The 20,928-nt window shown below is 30.6% G+C and overlaps 1 protein-coding gene across 3 annotated transcripts; it reads left to right on the plus strand.

The window, feature by feature from the left end:
* The first annotated feature begins 2,596 nt into the window (after window positions 1-2,596).
* On the plus strand, window positions 2,597-8,641 carry LOC112281878 (putative trehalose-phosphate phosphatase C). Of its 3 annotated transcripts, XM_090249850.1 has the most exons (13): window positions 2,871-3,028; window positions 3,127-3,204; window positions 4,513-5,246; window positions 5,471-5,611; window positions 5,868-5,939; window positions 6,053-6,175; window positions 6,344-6,400; window positions 6,572-6,673; window positions 6,845-6,922; window positions 7,064-7,133; window positions 7,281-7,351; window positions 7,564-7,656; window positions 7,793-8,641. In XM_090249850.1, the coding sequence occupies exons 3-13, from the start codon at window positions 4,824-4,826 to the stop codon at window positions 7,883-7,885; spliced, it is 1,323 nt and encodes a 440-aa protein (XP_090105976.1). In that variant the 5' UTR covers window positions 2,871-3,028; window positions 3,127-3,204; window positions 4,513-4,823; the 3' UTR covers window positions 7,886-8,641. The 3 variants fall into 3 exon arrangements, with proteins under 3 accessions (XP_024374627.1, XP_090105977.1, XP_090105976.1); XM_024518859.3 differs by lacking the exon at window positions 3,127-3,204 and having other exon boundaries at window positions 2,597-3,090; XM_090249851.1 differs by lacking the exon at window positions 3,127-3,204 and having other exon boundaries at window positions 2,680-3,028.
* The last annotated feature ends 12,287 nt before the right edge of the window (window positions 8,642-20,928 follow it).

The following is a 20,928-nucleotide window of genomic DNA, read 5'->3' on the forward strand; positions in this document are numbered from 1 at the left end:
AAAACTGATTGTGAGATAAATGTATAAAAACATATATGTCCTATGGCTAACATTGGTGGTGAAAGGTAGTATCATGAAACTAAATATAAAACAGACTATATTGTATTTTTTAAATTTGCAATCCCAATCAAAGAGGCTTGTGCACGTTGCAAGTGAGGCACTTGCAGAAAGACTTCGCGTTCACACCGGTGCCCACTTGGTTTTTCGGAAGCTAGATCCAGGTCTCGATCCAGATGCTAAGCTCTCGTTCTCAAGAGTATGACATCGAACCAATCAGCTTGTTTCTAAAGGAGATTTTGCTGACTGGACTTTGGGGACTAGTGGATGAAAATTCGTTTGTATTAAGGGTCACCTTTTTTTTTTTTTTTTTTTTTTTTTTTCTTCCCCCCCCCCCCAATACAACTTGGGCATACAACTTGGTCTTTAATGTGGACATACCTATTCCATCAATTTCCACACCAATACCGTTGTTTTGTCGTTGGGTGTGTTGGTGAAAGAATGTAATTGTTCATATTAGACGTATTAACATCTTTCACTTTGTGGGTAATAATATTACTTTTTTGAGTGAATTGTTCTTGAAAAGCTATCACATTTTTTTTGGAAGATGTCAAAACCACAGTCAAATCAATTGGATAGCTAGTCATACAACAAAGTATATATAAGGTTACTGTTATGTATTTTAATGGGCCTATATATAAATATATATATATATATATATATATATATATGAAATTTCCCAGTTTTTAAGGGAAAAATAAAATCTACCATCTGTTTCTTTCCCAAATTTAATCTTACATCACTTTCTCACAAGACAAAGCAACAATACATTTCCATAAATATTATAGAGTAACCCCCATGAAATAATGTATTTATAATCTAAAGTAAAAAAATAACCCATCAACCCTATATGCCCCATGAACATATGAATTCAAATCAATATATATATATATATATATATATATATATGTCTGCTTTCATTTATTTTGAAAATAATAATAATAAAAACTTCCACAAACACTGAGCAATTTATTAGGACTATTGATCCAACATGTTGAGACAAAACCACAAGCAAAACGCCACCTGGTAATATAAGCGCAATCACCTCAGATGGAGCCCGTCTTCTCCGTCGAAGTCACCGTCACGTCTTCGTCAACATCGTCATCGTCATAGCCTCCGTCATGTCTTCGTCATCCCCGTCATCGTCGTCATTTTCGTCGTCGTCGTCGTCGCTATTACAAATACAACCAGGCAGGAGACACGAGATCATTTCGCCCCACGCAGAACCTTGTGCATTCCTCCTCCGGCAGATCTCGCAACACCCGTTGCAGGCGGAGCCTCCAAGGCAGGGGATCACAAGAGGACGGGAGCTTTTGTGTATTTTTGGCGTCCATGGCGGAAATAACGAGAGAGAGAGCAAGAAAAGAAAAGAGGGACCGTTTTTCCAGTTAGGGGGTCAGAAGTGTTGGCGTTGTCGACGGGCATTCGATGCTTGTGTGTTGTTATGTGTAATTGTGTGTTCGTGGAGATAGTGATGAAGATGGAGATTGCGAAGCACGAGCTGGCGAATCGATGTGGAGACGGTGGTCATTGGAGGGAGGCAGGGCCTCGGTCACGCGAGTGCCAATGGCAAACGTGTGCATCGCCGGACCCACAGAAATATCCACACCAAGGTCGTAGACGATAAGGGAAAACCCAAACCTCAGATCAAATCGGAATAACAAACAAAATTCAATCTGGACCCACAGGCCACTCTCGCTTTTAATGCCCACGCCCTCGCTCCCCAATTATGCTCGTTGAATCCCTTCGTTCAGGATAGCGAGGTAATTCGTGGTTTGCTGTGCGTGAAGAACGTCCCGCAGTTCTCGATGGGAGAGAGAATGGTTCTAAAGCGCCTCTTGCCTGGTTCTTTTCATGCACAGAACAGAATTAGAAATGTTAATTATCTAAAAAGGAAAAGATAGACAGAAGGAAACACGAAGAAATTCACATAATATAGAATCAGGTTCTTGTCCTCTCGCTTGGTTGCTATTCGCGATCCCACTGCTCCACGTTGGACTTTCATGCGTCGGTTGAGATTCGCGATCCAGTGATTGTACTGACAGTGGCAGGCATTTCCGAAGCAAGCGTAGGGTATTTTTCTTATAATATTTCTATTACTTTTTCTTCGATATTGATGTCTGTGAGGGTTTCAGCGTACCACACGTTTCGATTTACTTTTACTGAGAATGTCGATTATGAGTTGGACATAAAATAACCCGGAGCGCGGATTTGGGCTAGAGAGAGGATCGGTGAGAGAAAACTGGCATTCTCAGTAAACTGGTAATGGGCGACGGCGTTATGGGCGGGAGAAAGGGGCCATGGCAAGGTACACCATCAATACAACGCAAGCGCAGGTGCGTGCAGTCGCAGCGGAGGAATGATCGCGGTAAGCAGCCTCGATGCTTCGTCCTCGTCTCATGTCCGTCCGTCGTCTCTGCTAGTCTTTGTCTGGACTCTGTGTTCGCGTTGGGTCGCCGAAAGGGAGGGGCGAGCCGGGTGGACAGTTGGGGGGGCTATTAACCGCGCGTGCTCGTCGAGGATCGTCGAGAGCTGCAGCTGCCATGTCAGGGTCTCCTTCGGCTGAGATTAGGGGAATTATAAGTGCAGGCGGTGCGGGCACAGCGTCCCCAGTCAAGATTTGCTTCTGCAACGTTGGGTTCTCCAGCGGTTGAGGAAATCCGACCTTGCGGGCAGGCAGCGCGGCTCAGTGGTGAAAGGCTGGCAGCAGCTGCCCGTGTACTTGCTGTGTGGCAGGTCTCGAGGAGGGTGGCGGTCGTTTTTGGTTGTGGTTTGTAGCCGTCTGAGGGATTGCGGTATTCGCTCTTAAGGTCGGGACCGGCCGGTGTGTCTGCACAGTTGAATTCTCGTTGGTTGTAGTTGAAGGAGTAGTGAATGGCGCATAGTCATCGTCTTGCAAGTTCGGCGTGACTTGTGAGGTGGAGTCATCGTCTTTTCCGTGGCAAGTACAAGCGGTCTTCTGGAAGAGCCTGTAAGAGCCATGCCTGCCTCGGCTCAACGCTGTAGTGGATGCGTGGGTGTCGATAATGAAGGGTATTTCCTTAATCTTCCTTACCTTGTCTTGTTCAGTGATTATGCGGCGCTGGAAAATCTGTCTAACGTTTTGATTGCGGTCGGTACCGCCCCCACACCCCCGCATTAGTTTCGGTACAGTGTACCACCCTTTTTTCAACAGTTTCATATTCTCATCGTCGATTTCGCTTCCTTGCACTGGCAAAGTCTTAGGAAATATCAACCATCTTGCGTATGATATCGCGTTCACTACGCTTTGAGTGCTGATTCTATCGTGCACAAGTTTTTCTTCTGCTCCTTCTATTCAATTTCGAAAAAATGAACCGGTCGCCTTTTTCCATCTCTGAAATAGCACAACTACCAGCACCTTCACCCAGTGACCTTTTTCGCTTTCAGTTGCCGCATCTCAAAGATGACTTCATGTGCTATCATCTTAGGTATATTGTCGGGTAAGAGAGTGCGACAGTGGATCTCAATGTATTTCACCCCACTACCTATCTATTTGTCAGATTCAACGTTTAAATGCACTATCTGTGCGGTGATGGTGGAGTTGATCCATTAACGACTTCGGGCGCCGACAACATCAATCAATTACAATCTGGTCGGTTTTGTTGACATATCCTACAATAAGCTTGTAAAGGATCGATTCTTACGAGCCTACGAGCAAGACATGAATCTGACTAAAGTCTAGTCTCGTAATGTGTCAGTGAAGAAGGATCAACCTCTTCCTACCATGTTCTGGTGCGAAACCACGTCACATTGGGAGAATAGATGAAAGGTTTGCTGTCGTCTCCTGGTAGTATCCTTGTTTCGGGAAGATCAGAGGAAATCGAAGTGCGAGTCGTAGGTTCGTTGACTGTCGTCGTCGGAACTGGCCGCGAAAGATATTGACGCAGCCAGTGTTGACTATCCGCTTCCAGTGGATTTCAGAAGATGGCTTGAATTCGTGGCTAGTGTGTAGAATAACCGTAAGACTTCAGTGACATGACCGAGCGAACGTTCTTGTTTACGAAATTGGTTGCGGCAAAGCAGTCGAGTCTAGTACCAGTGACTTTTGTCGGAGGAGTCTACTCTGTGACGTCGCAACTGCCATCTACAGTCACTTATTGTTGAGTCCCTTGTCCCCCACGTTTAAGTAGTGATATTTTTGCACGTAGTATTCAGCTGGAAATCTGCTCCACCGCCAGACAGTATGGGTCTCTTGCTTTTGGTGCAAAACATCCCTGAAGCAAGCACGTTCATAATTTTTTAAATCTAGAGATCGTCGAGGTGCCGATCCTTCGCTTTGACTCATAGTACGATTTGTAGTTTTATAGTACCATTGTATATAGCAGCGTATCATTCGAGTTATCGTGGGTTTCGATGCAAGGATTTGGAGAACCTTGTACTTGTGTATTCCAGTTTCTCAGATCGCCAGTACTGATTGTGATTCATGCTTTGCAGGATTTGGGTGACCTATTAACTGGAAGGAGAATCTAGCATTCAGTTTTCGTCTTCCATCTCAAAGCTAGTTTGTAGCATTTCAACTGGCTCATGTACTTATAGATTATTCGCCTTAGCTTCACTCAATATTTTAGAGAACTTGCACAGGCGTCTGAAATGGAGAGATCTTGCAATTCTTCAATGTGAAGGTTTTGTCTTGTAGGAGTGATATAAGTCCGGGTAAGATCTTTAAACAAGAGTGTGTTAGTGGTAGTCATCGTGTAAGAGGACTTCTTCCGATTAATTTTTTTTGATCGACGGAGGTAGTGAGCATGATTTATAAGTTCGAGGGTGCCCCTAGTTTCGACAGTTTCGACCAAGGAGACACCGAAAGCGCAGACGTAGGATTGCTACGAGCGAGCTTGACTACTTTAGGAGAAGGAATGGTGGGTGGTATGTTGCTGAGATCTAAGCGAGCAGGAGTCGTCGGTGGAGAGACTTTATCTTCCTCTTGCAATTCAACATTGTCGGTGTCTCCTCTGTCATCTGGTTCTCCATCGACTAACGGAGCCCTGGTCTCCATGAAAAACATGGCTGTCGCGGCTCCGAAGAAGCACGCTCCGAATCTCGACAAGGCCCGCCTGATGACATGGATCGATGCAATGAGAGCGCAGTCCCCACCCCGATTCCGCTCACTTCATGGAGAAAATCCTGAAACTATTGACATGGAGGCAGCGGCGTACAGCGCTTGGCTTGTAAGCACCGCTATCTGGTTGCAATATCGGTTATCTTTTTGGTAGTTGAGAATGTATTCAACGGGACCTTGTATGTCTTGTTACATGCCTTTCTAACGCGATCTGTGTGATCTACCCTGTTGAAGACTCTGTTATCTCAGAGAAAATCAAGCACTGGTCGTTTGCTTGCGGATGGAATACGTCTTGAGATTGCTCACTAATACTCTTCGTCATATGAAATTCAGGAGAAGCATCCTTCAGCCTTGAGTACTTTTGAGAAAGTAGCAAAACTTGCTAAAAACAAACAAGTAGTTGTGTTTCTGGATTACGACGGTACTTTGTCACCCATAGTCTCGAATCCAGACCGGGCTATAATGACCGATGAGGTGAGTTAAAATTCAGCACATCTACAATACTGAGGGGTTAGTCGCAGTCAGCGCAGCAGTTATGTCTTTGAGTTGTTTCTTGTGAACTTATGGAGCCTGGACAAGAGTTCAGGCTTATGGATACAGAGCGTACACGATGATCAACTGTAGGAGAGGAGGCATAATATGCGAGTTGCCACGTCAATGAATCTCTGATTGAATCATGGTATGATATTTTTGCTTGTCAACTGCTTATTCTGGTATTGTCGTCTAGCAGATGCGGAGTACAGTGAAGGAGGTGGCCACTTGTTTTCCTACCGCTATAATCAGCGGAAGAGCTCGCCCAAAGGTCAGCATGATCTTCAAAACTGTTTTCTACCATCCTTGAAAACGTTTTGAGGTCTGGGGCCTGTGTGTGTGTGTGTGAATTGAGCATGGATTAATTGTTTTATATTGAAACAGGTCTACGAATTTGTGCAACTGTCCGAGTTGTACTATGCGGGAAGTCATGGAATGGACATAATGGGTCCTGCAAATAGCGCAAGTGTTTTCAAGATCAATGGCACTCTAGCGAAAGACAAAATGGTGATCTTTTCTTTCAACCTACATAACTCCAGGACCCTTACTAGCGCTTGTTGAGCATTGAAGAATTTTTACATTTTATTTTTTCTCTTCGAAAACAAATCCTTCTTAATATAGCTGTAAGCTCACCCAATCCTTCTGCTCCTACTCACATAACGTTTCGTTAAACAGGGGAATGATGTTGTGTTCTTCCAACCTGCCAGCGAATTCCTTCCATTGATGGAAAAGGTATGTGCTGTTCAGAGAGTTGATGAGGATGATGAGGCTATAAATTACTGTACTAAGGCGTTGAATACAGTTCTCTGTTTAAAAGTTTTCTTTGTAACTTTTATTGTCGAAATATGACATGTTTTAATCAATTGGCAGTGAATTATATCAGATTTTTCTCTATGCACACAGGTTTGCAATATCTTGGTAGAGACCACCAAATCCATTAAGGGTGCAAGAGTCGAAAATAACAAATTCTGTGCCACTGTTCACTTTCGCAACGTGAAAGAGGAGGTAATTAGCAATACAGAACGATTCCGTGTATGTTTTCCTTTTTAAAGTGAGGTTTAGGTCTCATTTTTCATAATATTACCTTAACGTTTTCACAACTTACTGGATATCTGCCTGAATACTTTTCTATAATCAGCTATATTGATGTCTATCCATTTTTTCTTGGTGGTGCAGCTTTGGGAAGCCCTTGCATCAAAGATACAGAATATTTTGAAGGACTATCCAACTTTGAGCCTCACACATGGCAGAAAGGTAAGAAGGATTCCTTTTGCTTCTGATCTCAAGATTGTATGAGAGCTCATTTATGGGGAGTTTTTTTAGTTTTACGGCCGTTGACAAAGCCTGCGCGTTCTGGTTATGTTGAGCATGATTTTCGTTCTCTTGTTTGATCAGGTGTTGGAAGTTCGTCCAGCCATTGTATGGGACAAAGGCAAAGCTGTAAATTATCTTCTAAATTCTCTCGGTACGTACTGTTTACATTCTGATGTGTAGTACTCCAGTGAAAGTTCATGTTGGAAATTTATGGTTTATCGATTGTGGGGTCCCGGATTCCTTTAGTGGACGAAGCTGGATACGGCTCCAAACTAACGTAATACATTTCCTCTTTCAGGTTTTGCTGACTCTAGTGACGTTTTCCCTGTTTACATTGGAGACGATCGTACAGATGAAGATGCCTTTAAGGTTCGGAAGATCATTGAACCTTGCTCATTGCCTTTTTAGACCATGGGATGAAGTTTTCTCATATAAATTTAACTGAAAGCAATCTGATCACGTCCAGATTCAACATCTTGAGCCTGTAGAAGATGTGTGTTTCTCGTTGGTGCATTCAACTAGTAGGCGAAGTGCGTAGAGATAATTTCACCTCACACTGGTGCCTTGATTGTGATGGCCAGTTGCTGAATGGTATGAAGCACAGTTGCAGCATCTTGGTGACATCTGTTCCTAAATCCACAACGGCTTCTCTTTCCCTTCGGGATCCTTCAGAGGTATCACTGATTCTTCCTCCTTGATACTACACTTTCGACTATGTAAAGCCTTTGTTTCTCAGCACACAGTTTGCGACGTCTGTTCAGCATGATGTGGAAGTTCATGTCTTCTGATACAAAACCATTTCACGAACAGGTTATGGAATACTTGCGACGACTAGTTCACTGGAAAAAGTGGGGATCAGAAAAACGGAATAGCGTCCAAAATGGTCGTTACTTCGTCAACTGATTATGAAAATCACACCGCCTAAGCTGGGGCTATACCTTTTGCTGCTTAACAATACGAGAATTTCTTGGTTGCATCATTTTTGATCGTGGCATGCTCAACCTTGTTATACACTGGTTTGTGGGCCATGTTAGCCTCCCCCTATCACCTCATACCCAACGATTCGCAGCAGAGCTTCTTCATCAACTGCAATACTTTTCAACTCATGCAAACGGACGTGCAGGAGCAATCGGATTTGGTGTGTCTTTGTATACAATGCTGGAGATGAGAAGAGGGTAGATGCTGCAGCGACGCACAAGTGCGACACTGGTTCGGGGTGGAGGACCAGGCTGATTTCAAGCGGCTTCTGCATCATTTATCATTGTGCTGTTTTGGGAAAAAAGAAAAGAAAAGAAAAGAGAAGACTAGTTAAGGAAAGAAAAAGACAGCAGAATATCCTGTAGAGTACCCAAATGCTCGTGAATGCACATTCACATTTATAGAGCCGGCGTCACCGAAATGACTCCCAGAATTAAAAAAAAAAAAAAAAAAAAAAAAAAACACTAAAAAACACTAAAAAACACTAAAAAACTAAAAAAACAACAAATAAATAAATAAATAAATAAAATAAAACTTCTCTGTTAGTTAGCTGTCTGCACAAGCACCGGAGTGAGTGAGTGAGTGACTGTGGGCAATCTCCCAACGGCTGTGCATGTATCATCAACCAGAATGTGGTGAATATATAACAATGGAAACAGCAATTCATATAATTTCACAATATATATTTTTGAACATCTGGATCTTTGCTATCAAACACCGAAGCACGCAAAAGCTTTTGTTGTAGCTCTCACCGTCCACTGGCAAGTTTGCAATTGTCCCTCCTTATTTACCTTGCTGGAGGAGATCGTTCCTCATGTATCTGCATCTGTTCACTTTCGTGTGCTGCTCTCTATAACCTAGAATCTTCCCCATGAAATTTTCTACTTCGGTTTGTGTGCAATCGAAGTATTGTTAGGCTTCCAGACGATGTTGATGAGATTTGGGTTTTGAGTGGACAAGATTGAAGACATTGGGGAGAAGTGTACAAAAATCATGAAAGAGTATGTTATTTTAAATATTTATGTATGTGTAATTGTGTATTAAAAAATAAAATAAATTATTGTTGTTCTTTGTATCTACATCATATATTTTAGCAATCAATGTTATTATATTATTCATTTACAATTATTTCTGACTTAATAGAAGTTGTAAAAGTTTACAATTGTGGTTGTTGTGTACATCTATTTATTACATGAGGTATATGCAATGTCTAAGCTTGTGACTAATCTTGCAATTTATGTGATTTGATTTTAGGATTGATTTATGCAATTAATGTTACAATTAATGTGATTTTGTATGATAATTTGGCTTGATTTTAGGAAGACTTTAGTGTCTATTATTTTACAAGAACAGTACATACTGTAGGTATGAAATAGGAGAAAGAAGATTTGTGTTAGATGGTCATGGCTTTGGAGGACTTATTATCAATAGACTTGGAGCTGAAACAAAAAGACTAATTCATAGACATATTGGTAGTTCTATGAATGGTGAATTAAAACCAAAGACTGAGGTTTTTTAGATAATTTACAAGACTTTTTTATATTGTACTTCATATATTGGTGCATATTTTAAGCGTTTAAAATATAAATATATATATATATATATATATATATATTTTAAGGACTTTAAAATTATGTAAGAATTTGGAATAAAAGCTGAAGAAGTTTTCAATCATGGTTGATGATGCTCTTAATAATAGCAAGATACTTTATTATGCCATTCTAGTAGACAAATGCATAAATAGAAAGGTTTAATTTTATAATGTTTTGAAAAATGAGGCATTAAATTCATGAAATAAGTTCTTATTGTTGGTAGAATAATATGAAGATGTGATGTTTCTATTTGAATATCATCAAGTTCTTTGTTTAGAATATGGCTAATGTTTGGTATATAGAATATGTTCAAAAGAGGTCTTAACTTGGATTTTAGAAATGGTTATTTTACTAAATTTCTAATTAATCTGCCATTCTAAATTGTAGCATATAGTGAATAAGTTTATGGTGTCAATGAAATTTTGAATGTTATAAGTGCATTTTTGAAATGTTTGTAATGAGTTAAACAACATGAAGATGCAATGGAATATTGTTGTGTTAAAAGACAACTATTAGGTAAAAGTAAAAAAAAAAAAGAAGAAGATTATATTATAAAATATCCTTATTTAAATATAATATAATATCAAATTATTTCAAAAATTATAATTAAAAATAGAGAGGTAATAAAAATCAATTGAGTATTAATACCACGTTTTTATAAAAGATATTTTTATTTACTTTATAGGACCATAAATAATAAAAACAAATAGATTAGCCAAAATAATATTATAGACATCTTAAAGTAAAAGTGAAGAGTAGGTTTCAACAAAAAATTACTTAGAAAAACCTTAAATTGATACTAAGAGAGGACTAGTTGTGAACCATGGTTGAAACTATATATTAAAACACAAAACCACACATCCATAGCAAATGTGAAGTTTTAAGTTTAATCAAAGGATGAAATTAATAAGTAGACTTGATAAGATTATTTTGAGTATTGATTTTGAATGTTTTGAGTGAATAATGGCTTTGTAAAAGCTTTGCAAAATTAAGGTTGTTTTGGATGATTCTATTTTTTTATTGAATAAAAAAAGACTATATTTTGATGAAGCATGTGTTTTTGTAGTAGATCCACAAGTAAAGATTTGTTAGTTTATAAAAATAGTTATGTTAGATATGTATTATGAAATTGAGTATAATTTAACCAATAGATCAAAGGTTGTTGAAATTTAAGCGGATTAGGATCTTAAAAATTAGATTTTGACTATAAATAAGGATTTTTATGATTTTAAGAAATTTTTTTAGTAAGATTAAAATAGTATTATTTTATAACTATTAATTTATTACTTTTTAATATTTTTGTAAATTTTTAGAATATGAAAAATTGTGCAAAAAAGACCTATTGATATCAAAATATTTAAATTAAGATTGGAGAAGGAGAACAACCAATACTTCAACAAATTAAGAAAATTTTCTCCCAACTTATAAGTTTAGTTTTCTTCAAATCTTTTATGCTTTTTTTTTTTAACTAATAGATTGAATAGTATAAAATTTTTAAATCAATAATAATGGTTTAATTAATAATTATTGAGGTTTTAGATTTATTATAGAATTTATTTGGAATCTAATTAGTATTTGTTAGGATTTACTTTAACTTTAATTAGTATTTTATTAGTATTTTTTAGGATTTAATTAAGATTTGATCTTTTAGGACTTAGGATTTTTTTATAGGATTGGCTAGAATCTGATTAATATTTCTTTAAGGTTTCTTTGTGATTTTTTAAGAATTGATTACATTTTTTTTATAGAATTTAATTAGCATTGTTAAGAATTTTTCAAGATTTGTTTGGAGTTGGTTAGAATGTAAGAAGATATTTTAAGGATTTTTCTAAGGTTGATAAGGTAAACTAAGTACAATTAGAATCTTATGTAAATTGTTCAACTTTTCCAAAAAGATGTTTCTAAATACTTTTTGTATTGTTTTTGGATTGTAAATCTAATTTCAAGATTAGATCAAATCCTTTTATAGCAACATGCCTTGTGCATTTCCAAGTTAATTTCCATACAACATAACAACCTGTAGAAAATTAATAACTTATAGCTATAAATAATAATTATAATAAAATTTGTAAATTTTGCAATAAAAAAATATAAATAAAAAATAGTATGATAATTTCTTTTTTTTTTTTTACTAAAAATGATGATCTAAGATGCATCATGCTTATGTTTATAGTACATCAAAACGGATTTAATAAATCTTATTTTGTGAAGATTTTTGAATGACATTATTTTTGCAATTATAAGTTGATATGCATGCATGAACTTATATATATATATATATATATATAATCTTTGTCAAAATTTCTTGGATTTAAAAAAAAAACATTAGAAAATTCAAACAAATGTTAGATTTTTTTTAAAAATATTATTTGATAGGTGTAGAAGGCATTGGAAAAAAAATATTAGTAAAAGCATCTTGTCACCAAAAAAAAGACTATAGGCTTTGAAGCAAAAAACATCTTGTACAAAGGATACAAGAACAAAGATGTTTTTCATTGATAATAGCAATTAATGAAGGATATTATAAAGGATAGTCAATACAATGGCTTAAATTATTCATGTGACAAAGAGTAGGATTTAACTCTTCTATGAAGGTTTTTACTAGAAAAAAATATATTATTGGTTCTTAATGGTATTAAAAAAGATTCCATCAAATACATTATACTAGAAGATATAAAATTGTATACTAGTAGCAAGGTAATATTAATGTCTTGCAATGGATCTTTTTTGGAAAAAAATATGGTTGATAGACTTAATATGGAACTTTCAAAATTTTATATATCAATAGAATTTAAAAAAATATTAAAGGTATAACAAATGATATTTTGTTATAAGCACTAAACTTCTAATAAGCCTTAAGGTGGTAGGATTGTTTTTTTAGCTAATATATATATATCTATATATATATATATATCTATATCTATATATATATCTATATCTATATATATATATATATAATTATTAAAAAATATTAAAAATATTAAATCTTTAGATGGTAGAATGGATGAAAAATTATAGAATATATTAAAAATTTCTTTATTTTGGATATTTTTTTTAATTTTGATGGAATGAATAACTTCATTCATTTAGAGCTACAGAGAAGATTTTTTTTTAAAGTTTTAAAATTTAATTAATATGCATCTTATTACTATTAATAAATAAGATTTATTTTAAATGCATAATCAACTATTGTCTTTAAGAAGAAATATTGTAAGAATTCAATACATGCATATAAGTATTTTAAAAGAATTAGATGAATTGAGACATGCTTTGAACTATTAGTACAATTGATTTTATTTGACTTTTGCATTTAAGTTATGTATTGATTTTAAGTGATACTTACAATCAAATGATATAGTTATCTAAACATGATAAGTTCTTTTTTGGGTTTCTTATTTGTATAGGATATAAAAAAAATTAAATGATTTTAAAATATCTTTATCTTTCTAACAAACTGTTACAGAATATAATGTCAAATTTTACAAAAGAGAGGTTAAAAAAATATATAATTTTTTAATTTTAATTATGAAAAAATATAATATAGTATATCCTGAATTTTTTTTAATAAATTAGAGCTTAAGAAATTATAATGGATTCAATTCTTTATTATTTAATTAAAAAATTTCGGCCATTTTTATCATATGAAGTATAGACCATATTTATGGTATATTCTTGCCATGAATCAAATATTGTGGAAGGATATAAATTTGAGGTATGTAAACTATTATTATAAAAGGTACAAATATTAGTGGTATAATAGTCATATTTATAAAATATATAAAATACATTTATAAATTTAATCTATTTATAAATTATATCTATTTGAAATTTAATTCAAATTTATATTTATTAAATATTAATATTTATTAATTTTATAATTCTCTTATTTAATTATAGATTCTATCTACTATAAAAATCTTAAAAGCATTCATTGAAATAATTTTGAAAGAAGTTTATATATATATATATATATATATATATATATATAAATATTATCAAATTAAATTCTTGTTATTCTTGGTATGAGTTACAATGGTGCAATGAGAGATGTTATTATAATAAAATTTATATTTTAAAAGTAATAAAAATAAATAAATTAATTAATAAATATTAATTTATAATTTTATTAAATAATACAACTTTTAGATTTATAAAGATATGTTATTTAGCAATACTAATTATTTAAAATTGGATAAATAAAATATTTGGGGATCTTAGACATATTAAAATATAATGACCAAGAGAAATTATCAACAAACATTGGCACCTTTATTGCCTTAAAAATCTTAAATCTATCATATTGTTAAACATTAAAACACCTATTAATTGATATTAGTAGCTTAAAAGTTTTAATAATCTTGACTTTATCATATTGAAAAAACTTGCAATAATTATTAGTGAAGATTAATGACTTGAAAGCTTTGACAACTATAAAATTGATAAATTGTAAAAACTTGAAATAATTATTGGATGTGATTGGTGACTTTAAATCTTTGACAACCTTAAATTTGTCAAATTCTATAGTATTGCAATACTTATTGGTTAAAATTAATGACTTGAAAGCTATGGCACAATTTTATTTGCACACATATTTGATCTTGCAACAATTAGTGGATGATATTAGAAACTTGAAAGCTTTGATAACCTTATATTTCTACATATGTTTAAACTTGAAACAATTACTGGTTGAGATTGGTGGCTTGAAAGCTTTAACAACCTTAGATTTTTCTAATTATATAAAATTACATTAATTATAGGCATAGATTAAAAACTTTAAAGCATTAAAAATCTTAGATTTGATAAGTTGTCAAATCTTGAAGTAATTACCAATTAAAATAAGTGTTTTAAAAGCTTTGAAAACCTTATATTTGTTAAATTGTGCAAAGTTGTAATGATTATTAAGTGAAATTGGTGGCTTGAAAGCTTTGACATTCTTAAGTGTATCATGTTGTAGTAACTTGGAGCAATTAAAAGTGGAAATTAGTGGCTTAAAAGCTTTAAAAACCTTAAAATTTTCATATTACAATAACTTGGAGTAATTATCCATTGAAATTAGTGACTTGAAAGCTTTAACAATCTTAAATTTAAAAAAGTGTGAAAGCTTGTAATAATTACTAGTTTTAATTTGTAGCTTAAAAAAACTTCAACAACTATGAATTTATTATGTTATAGTAATTTGGAGCAATATGACATAAAAACCATGATTTATTTATTTATTTATTTAATTTCTTTTTTAATATTTTTTTAGAATATTTAAGATTTCAATAATTATCAATAGAAATTTGTAACTTAAAATCTTTCACAACCTTGAATTTAATGTAATGTTGTTATAATATGTCTTGTCTAATCAAATAACAATTAAATTCTAAATAAATTCTAATAATATTAAAAAAAAATCTTAAAGATATCCTATAAATCCTAATAAATCCTAATAAAATCCTTACAAAAATCCAACCAATTGTAACTAATCCTAGGGCAATCTTAAAACCTTAATAATTATTGATTAAATTATTTATCTTGATTAAAATTTCACACACATTGCAATTTTATTATTAGCAATAAGTAAATTTTTTTTTTAAAAGAATCTAACTTATCATTTAAAAAAATATAACTCTTTAATTACTCAAGTGTTGGGTGTCTTTCTTCTTGAACTTTGATGTTGAATTTCCAACAGCAATAACTCCTTATAGAACCATTTACTTCTATTCAAAATTTGCAAAATTATTGAAAATTAAGTTCAAAATTTATTCAAAAAATTTGTCTTCAATCCAATTGAAAAATTACTCAAGATCAAAGAAATCCTTATTGACCCTTGAAATTCCAAGATTGTAATCTAGTTAGAGTTTTTAAAACATTTATCTAATAGCTTAATTGAATTCAAATTTACAAAAAAATTTAAGATAAGTAGATGCATAAGCTCATAAATTTTTGTCTATTAATTTACTAATATTATTAAAAAAAATCTTAAATACAGAAACTATGTTTCATTTTATAAAATTCAAAACAACTTAAAACATCTCTTACTTTAAAAAGGTCTTAAAATTTTAATATAAATCCAAATCACTCAAAATTAATGCTTAATCAAATCTTAAAAAATTTCCATGCTAAATTGCTTTTTGATCAACAAAAAAATCCTAGAATTTTTATAGGTGCATAATTTTGTGCTTTGGGATTTGGTTTCAATTATGGTTCACAACCAATCCTCTAAAGATAGTAATATCTAGCTTTTCAAGGTAATTTTTGTTGAAAACTATTCTTAATTTTCTTCTAAAGATGCTATATTTATATATGTATATATATATATATATATATATATAGTATCTAATCCACTTTCTTTTGTCTTATTTATGATCCTACAAAGTAAATAGAAGCCTTTTTACAAAAAATCAGCATCGTCTTTAAATGTGTTTATTATCTTTCTATCTTTTAATTATATCTTTTAAAATATAAGTTATATATATTTTATCTTATAATAATATTATAATAAAATAATTTATAATATTATAATAATTATATATAAAATAAGTAGCTTTAAAACTATACTATTATTAAATTTATAATGTTGTAGTAACTTAGAATAATTACCAATTTAGATTAGTAGATTAAAAGTTTTAAAAAACTTGGATATGTCATATTGTAAAAACTTAAAACAATTATTAATTGAAATTGATAGCTAAAAAGCTTTGATAACCTTTCAAACAATAAATTATCTAAACTTGCAATAGTTATTAGTTGAAATTGATAGTTTAGAAGCTTTGACAACCTTCAATTTGTTATGTTATAGTAAATTTTAAGAATTATTACTTGGCACTCATAGATTAAAAGATTTAATAACCTTTAAGCTATTGAAGCTTTAAGCAATTATTGTCTAAGATTTGTGGCTTAAAAGCTTTGATAATCTTAGATTTACCAAATTATACATAATAGTAGGAGTTATTAATTAAAATTGGTGGCTTGAAAGATTTAAAAATCTTATATTTTTTATATTTATGTAACTTACAACTGTTAGTAATTGAAATTGATAGCATAATTACTTAAATGACTTCAATTTATCATATTGTAGTAATTTAGAGCAATTACTAATTAAAATGAGTAATTTAAAACCTTTGACAAACTTAGATTTGTTATAATATTTAACCTTGTAATAATCACTTGTTTATGGTTGATTAGTAGGTTAGAAACTTGGTCAACAAGTTAATCACATATGACCTGTGTTGATAGCTTGTAAAACAAGTTAATTATGTGGTGCATATATAGATAACTTGCCTTGCAAGTTAAGACATGTGTCTAGCAAAGTCAATATATGTTGGAGGTCCTATAGAAGATCACCACATAGACCATAATTAGAGAGTATATACGAAGGCAAGAGTGAAGCCTTCTTCACTCTTGTCAATACCTTTCTAGTCCTTAGTCTTTTTTCAAGACTTTCTAATCTTCGTGTCTTTGGAAAAAGCCATTCTAATTTAATACTATATCATCTTTGAGTGACTTTCTAATTCTTTTAAGTGACACAAGAGTGTATTGAGGATTTCTTTCTTCGAGATTCATATTGTTGATAAATTGTTATATTGTATAAGATTATAACAATTACTAATCAAGATTATCGACTTAAAAGCTTTGAAAACCTTAAATTTTTTTTAAAGTTTAAGTTGTAAATAGTAGTTTATTAAGATTAGTAATTTAAAAGCTTTAACAACCTTAGATTGTAAAAACATAAAATAATTAGCAATTAAGATTAGTAACCAAAAAGATTTTATAATTTTAAATTTATTAATATATATAAGTTTAAATTATTTTTCAACAAAGATTAAGCAATTAAATATTTTGATAACTTAAAATTTAAATTTTTAATAAGCTTTTATTATTTATTAATTTAAATTGACTACTTAAATTTTTTAGCAATCTTAGCTTTGAATTTTTGCACAAACTTTAATTAGTTGTTAGAAAAGAATGTAGATCATATAATAGTTAGCAATTGAGATTTTTTAATTTATTTGTTTTACTACATTGTATTTGAAATATTACACAAGCTTTTAGTAGATATAAATTGAGATTTTTATTAAATAGGTTTGATGACTTTGGATTTTTGACATTGTAAAAGCCTAATAGCATTATTAAATATGATTAGTTAATAACATGTTTTTTTACTTTAGAATAGTACTAAAATTATAACATATTAATAATAGAGGTTAAAAGTGGCTAAATAATATCTTTGAAAATCTTAAATGCTTTGACAAACTTAGATTTGAATTTTTGTAGAACCTTGTAGCAATCATCTATGAAGATTTTTTTTATTTAAATGATTTAATCTTATAATAAGATTACAATAATCAATGATTAAAGTTGATCATTTAATTTTTTTAATGATCTTATATTTATAATATTATAATTAATATAAAAATAATTTAAAATAGTTTTATAATTTTGATAATATATGTATTTCTAATAAAAAAACTAAAATATTTATTACAAAAATTATATAATACATATTTTAAAGAATATTTCTGATTTTCTATTACAAAATTTAAAAAATAATTAAGAGCACAAATATTTTAATATTCTTCTTAGATATTTTACTAAAGGTTTTTCACAATCAAGTAGGTAGGAATTCAACCTATGAACTTCTCAAATTAAAAACAAATTCATAGTAGCATTTAAAAGAACAATACACTAGGGATTTAGATTGAGAGTACCAAAATATCATTATCCATAATTAATTACCTAATTTCATTAATAAAATGAAAGATTTTACTAGATATTTCAAATTTTTAATTATTTATATTACAAAAATTAGTAAAAAAGCTAGATTATTTGTTTTTTTGATATATGGTTGCAATTGTAACTCATACTTAGTAGAAATAATGCATTGTAATATGTGTTGCTCTATAAAGACAATTCTTACTTGAAGCATGTATTTCTTTTTTTAATTTATTATTAATTTTTGACAAAAAATGTTATTGATATGTTTTAATAATGAATTCAATGTTATAAAGATACTAAAGATATAATTATAAAAATATTCTAAAAATAATAACTAATAATAATAATATTCTATTAATTTAAAAAATATATATGCATAATTTTTATATATATATATATATATACATATACATTGCCAATAACCAACAAACAAACAAAACCAATATGCATCAAACTAATGTGCATAAAAAAATAAATGTCATACATTACAAAAAAATAGTAGTACTTTTTAGTTATATTATTATTAAAAAAACAAGGAATATATTTTACATCCAAAAAATTTAAATAAAAAAATAGATATCCTATAGGATGCTAGTTTTATTTTTTTATATCTTCTCTAAGAGTGTAAAATCTATCAAAAATAAGAAACAAAATCTAAGTGAAGACAAATCTTTTACAATTGAAGATGTTTAAATGCAAAATATATACTAAAATAATAGACTTTCACTACACTAAGTTAAATCATATTTTTTGAATAATTATTTTGAATATTTTATTAAATCACCAAAGCATTTAGATTGTTGTGTGTAAACACCATAAATATCATCTATAGCTATGATGTAAGTTTGGTTAATTTGTTTTGTTTTGTTTTGTTTATTTATTTTTTAGTATTATTTTATAAAGACTTAAGCATAAGGACAAAAGGATAATAAGAATAATAATTATAATTTAGAAAAATATATATATATCAAAAAATAATTTAAATACAAAAAAATAAATATTAAGTGTATAATAGTTTTATTTTGTTATTATTAAGAAACCAAAATAATGACATTATTCATTCAAAAGAGCATCAAAAATTAAAAATAATGTAAGATAAGTTATATTAAAATTAAAAAGACAAGAAAGATACAAGTGTAGCAAGGTAAAAAAATCCATTAATCAAATATTAGGCATTGCAATTATAATTTTTAATATAAGAAAGTAAATCATATAAAATAAAAATTCTAATCAAAAAATATTTCTTAGATATTAACTCTTATATGTTTAAATATTATACACTTATTTAATCATATAGAAATTTTAAACAAAAAATATGGTTTTTTTAAAGTAGTGCATTATATAATAAGATTATCATCTAAAAAATAATTATAAGTGCTTGAATTTGATTTCAATACTTTAGTTGAATCTATGACTATATGTACCAACTATTATTGAGTATTTGCAATTCAAATATTATTATATTTATATTTTTTAAATAAATTAATATTTAAATTTTAAAAATTAAAAAATAATTGACCAACTAACTAGATTTGTGCAAAAGAATCAATGAAATCTTGTTTGTAAGTTGAATAGCAATCATTTTTTTTCTAGATTCATAATCTATTGTCACAAATTATTAAACAAAAGAGTTAATTTGCCTCTATCAATTTATCAAAGATATAAGATGTTTTTGAAACAAAGATACAAAAATGATGTGCAATAACTTAAAATGTATATTGATTACAAAAACATTACATATATTTGTTAAAAAAGAAAATTAAATTAAAAATTAAATTAAAAAAAAAAAAAAAAAAAGACAAAGAAGAGATTTCACATTATTTTATTTGAAGAAGTTAGAAAATTAAATTTTACACCTGAAATTCTTTTTGATGGATAGTAATAAACACACTTGTAAAAGATAATACAAGAAATACAAAAGGAAATTAAGATTCAAGACTTAGGGTAAATTTACGATGATTCTCAATTCTTGCAAAGAAATGCGATAATCTGAAAAGTGAGCACAATGGTTTTTAAGAAATGCTACTCACACTACTATTTTGAAGTGTATTTTTTCCTTTTTTCTTTTCTTCTTTTAAAATCATAGAGCAACTGAATGGCCTACTGTTAACATGTTTTCAGCTCACGCCCCGGCGTGTAAAAACGTCGCCATTTGATGTATAGTAGCTGGTATATTGAAAGTGTTATTAATGTAAGCTAGTGACAGCTCGAGTTTATGAAAATGAACAAGATACATCCCAATAAGGAATAATGGCAGAATGTTAATTGAATATTTTTGAAAGAGGGAAAATTTTCAGAAGCATGTTGGCCATTAGTATGAAATGCATGGTAAAGATGTGTGTATATATATATATATATATATATATATATATCTATACATTTATATATTTCGGGTCGATATATATTTCATAAGTGTGAAAAAAATGTTGCAGCTACAGTGTTGCTACATATAATTGAGATATAATCAAATATATCCTCTCTGGAACATAGAAGTTTCACAAAATAATTTATGCTATGAATGCTTACTTTGAAAATTATAATTACACAGCTATAATTTTACTCATCAAACACTGACACTTTCGATAAATATCATTTCCTTCAAAACAACGAGGATTCTCTTTCATGACACAACAACAAAATAAAAGGCCATTTCTTTCTTTTACAACATCCATGATA

This window comes from Physcomitrium patens, chromosome 4, assembly GCF_059467195.1.
Source record: "Physcomitrium patens ecotype Gransden chromosome 4, ASM5946719v1, whole genome shotgun sequence".
Classification (NCBI taxonomy): domain Eukaryota; kingdom Viridiplantae; phylum Streptophyta; class Bryopsida; order Funariales; family Funariaceae; genus Physcomitrium; species Physcomitrium patens.

Bases quoted from the DNA above. Each gene is read 5' to 3' on its own strand.
- LOC112281878 (XM_024518859.3), top strand. From the start codon at position 4,824: ATGATTTATAAGTTCGAGGGTGCCCCTAGTTTCGACAGTTTCGACCAA. The intron at 5,247-5,470 runs GTAAGCACCGCT...TATGAAATTCAG, and splicing joins CGGCGTACAGCGCTTGGCTT to GAGAAGCATCCTTCAGCCTT. The intron at 6,401-6,571 runs GTATGTGCTGTT...CTATGCACACAG, and splicing joins TCCTTCCATTGATGGAAAAG to GTTTGCAATATCTTGGTAGA.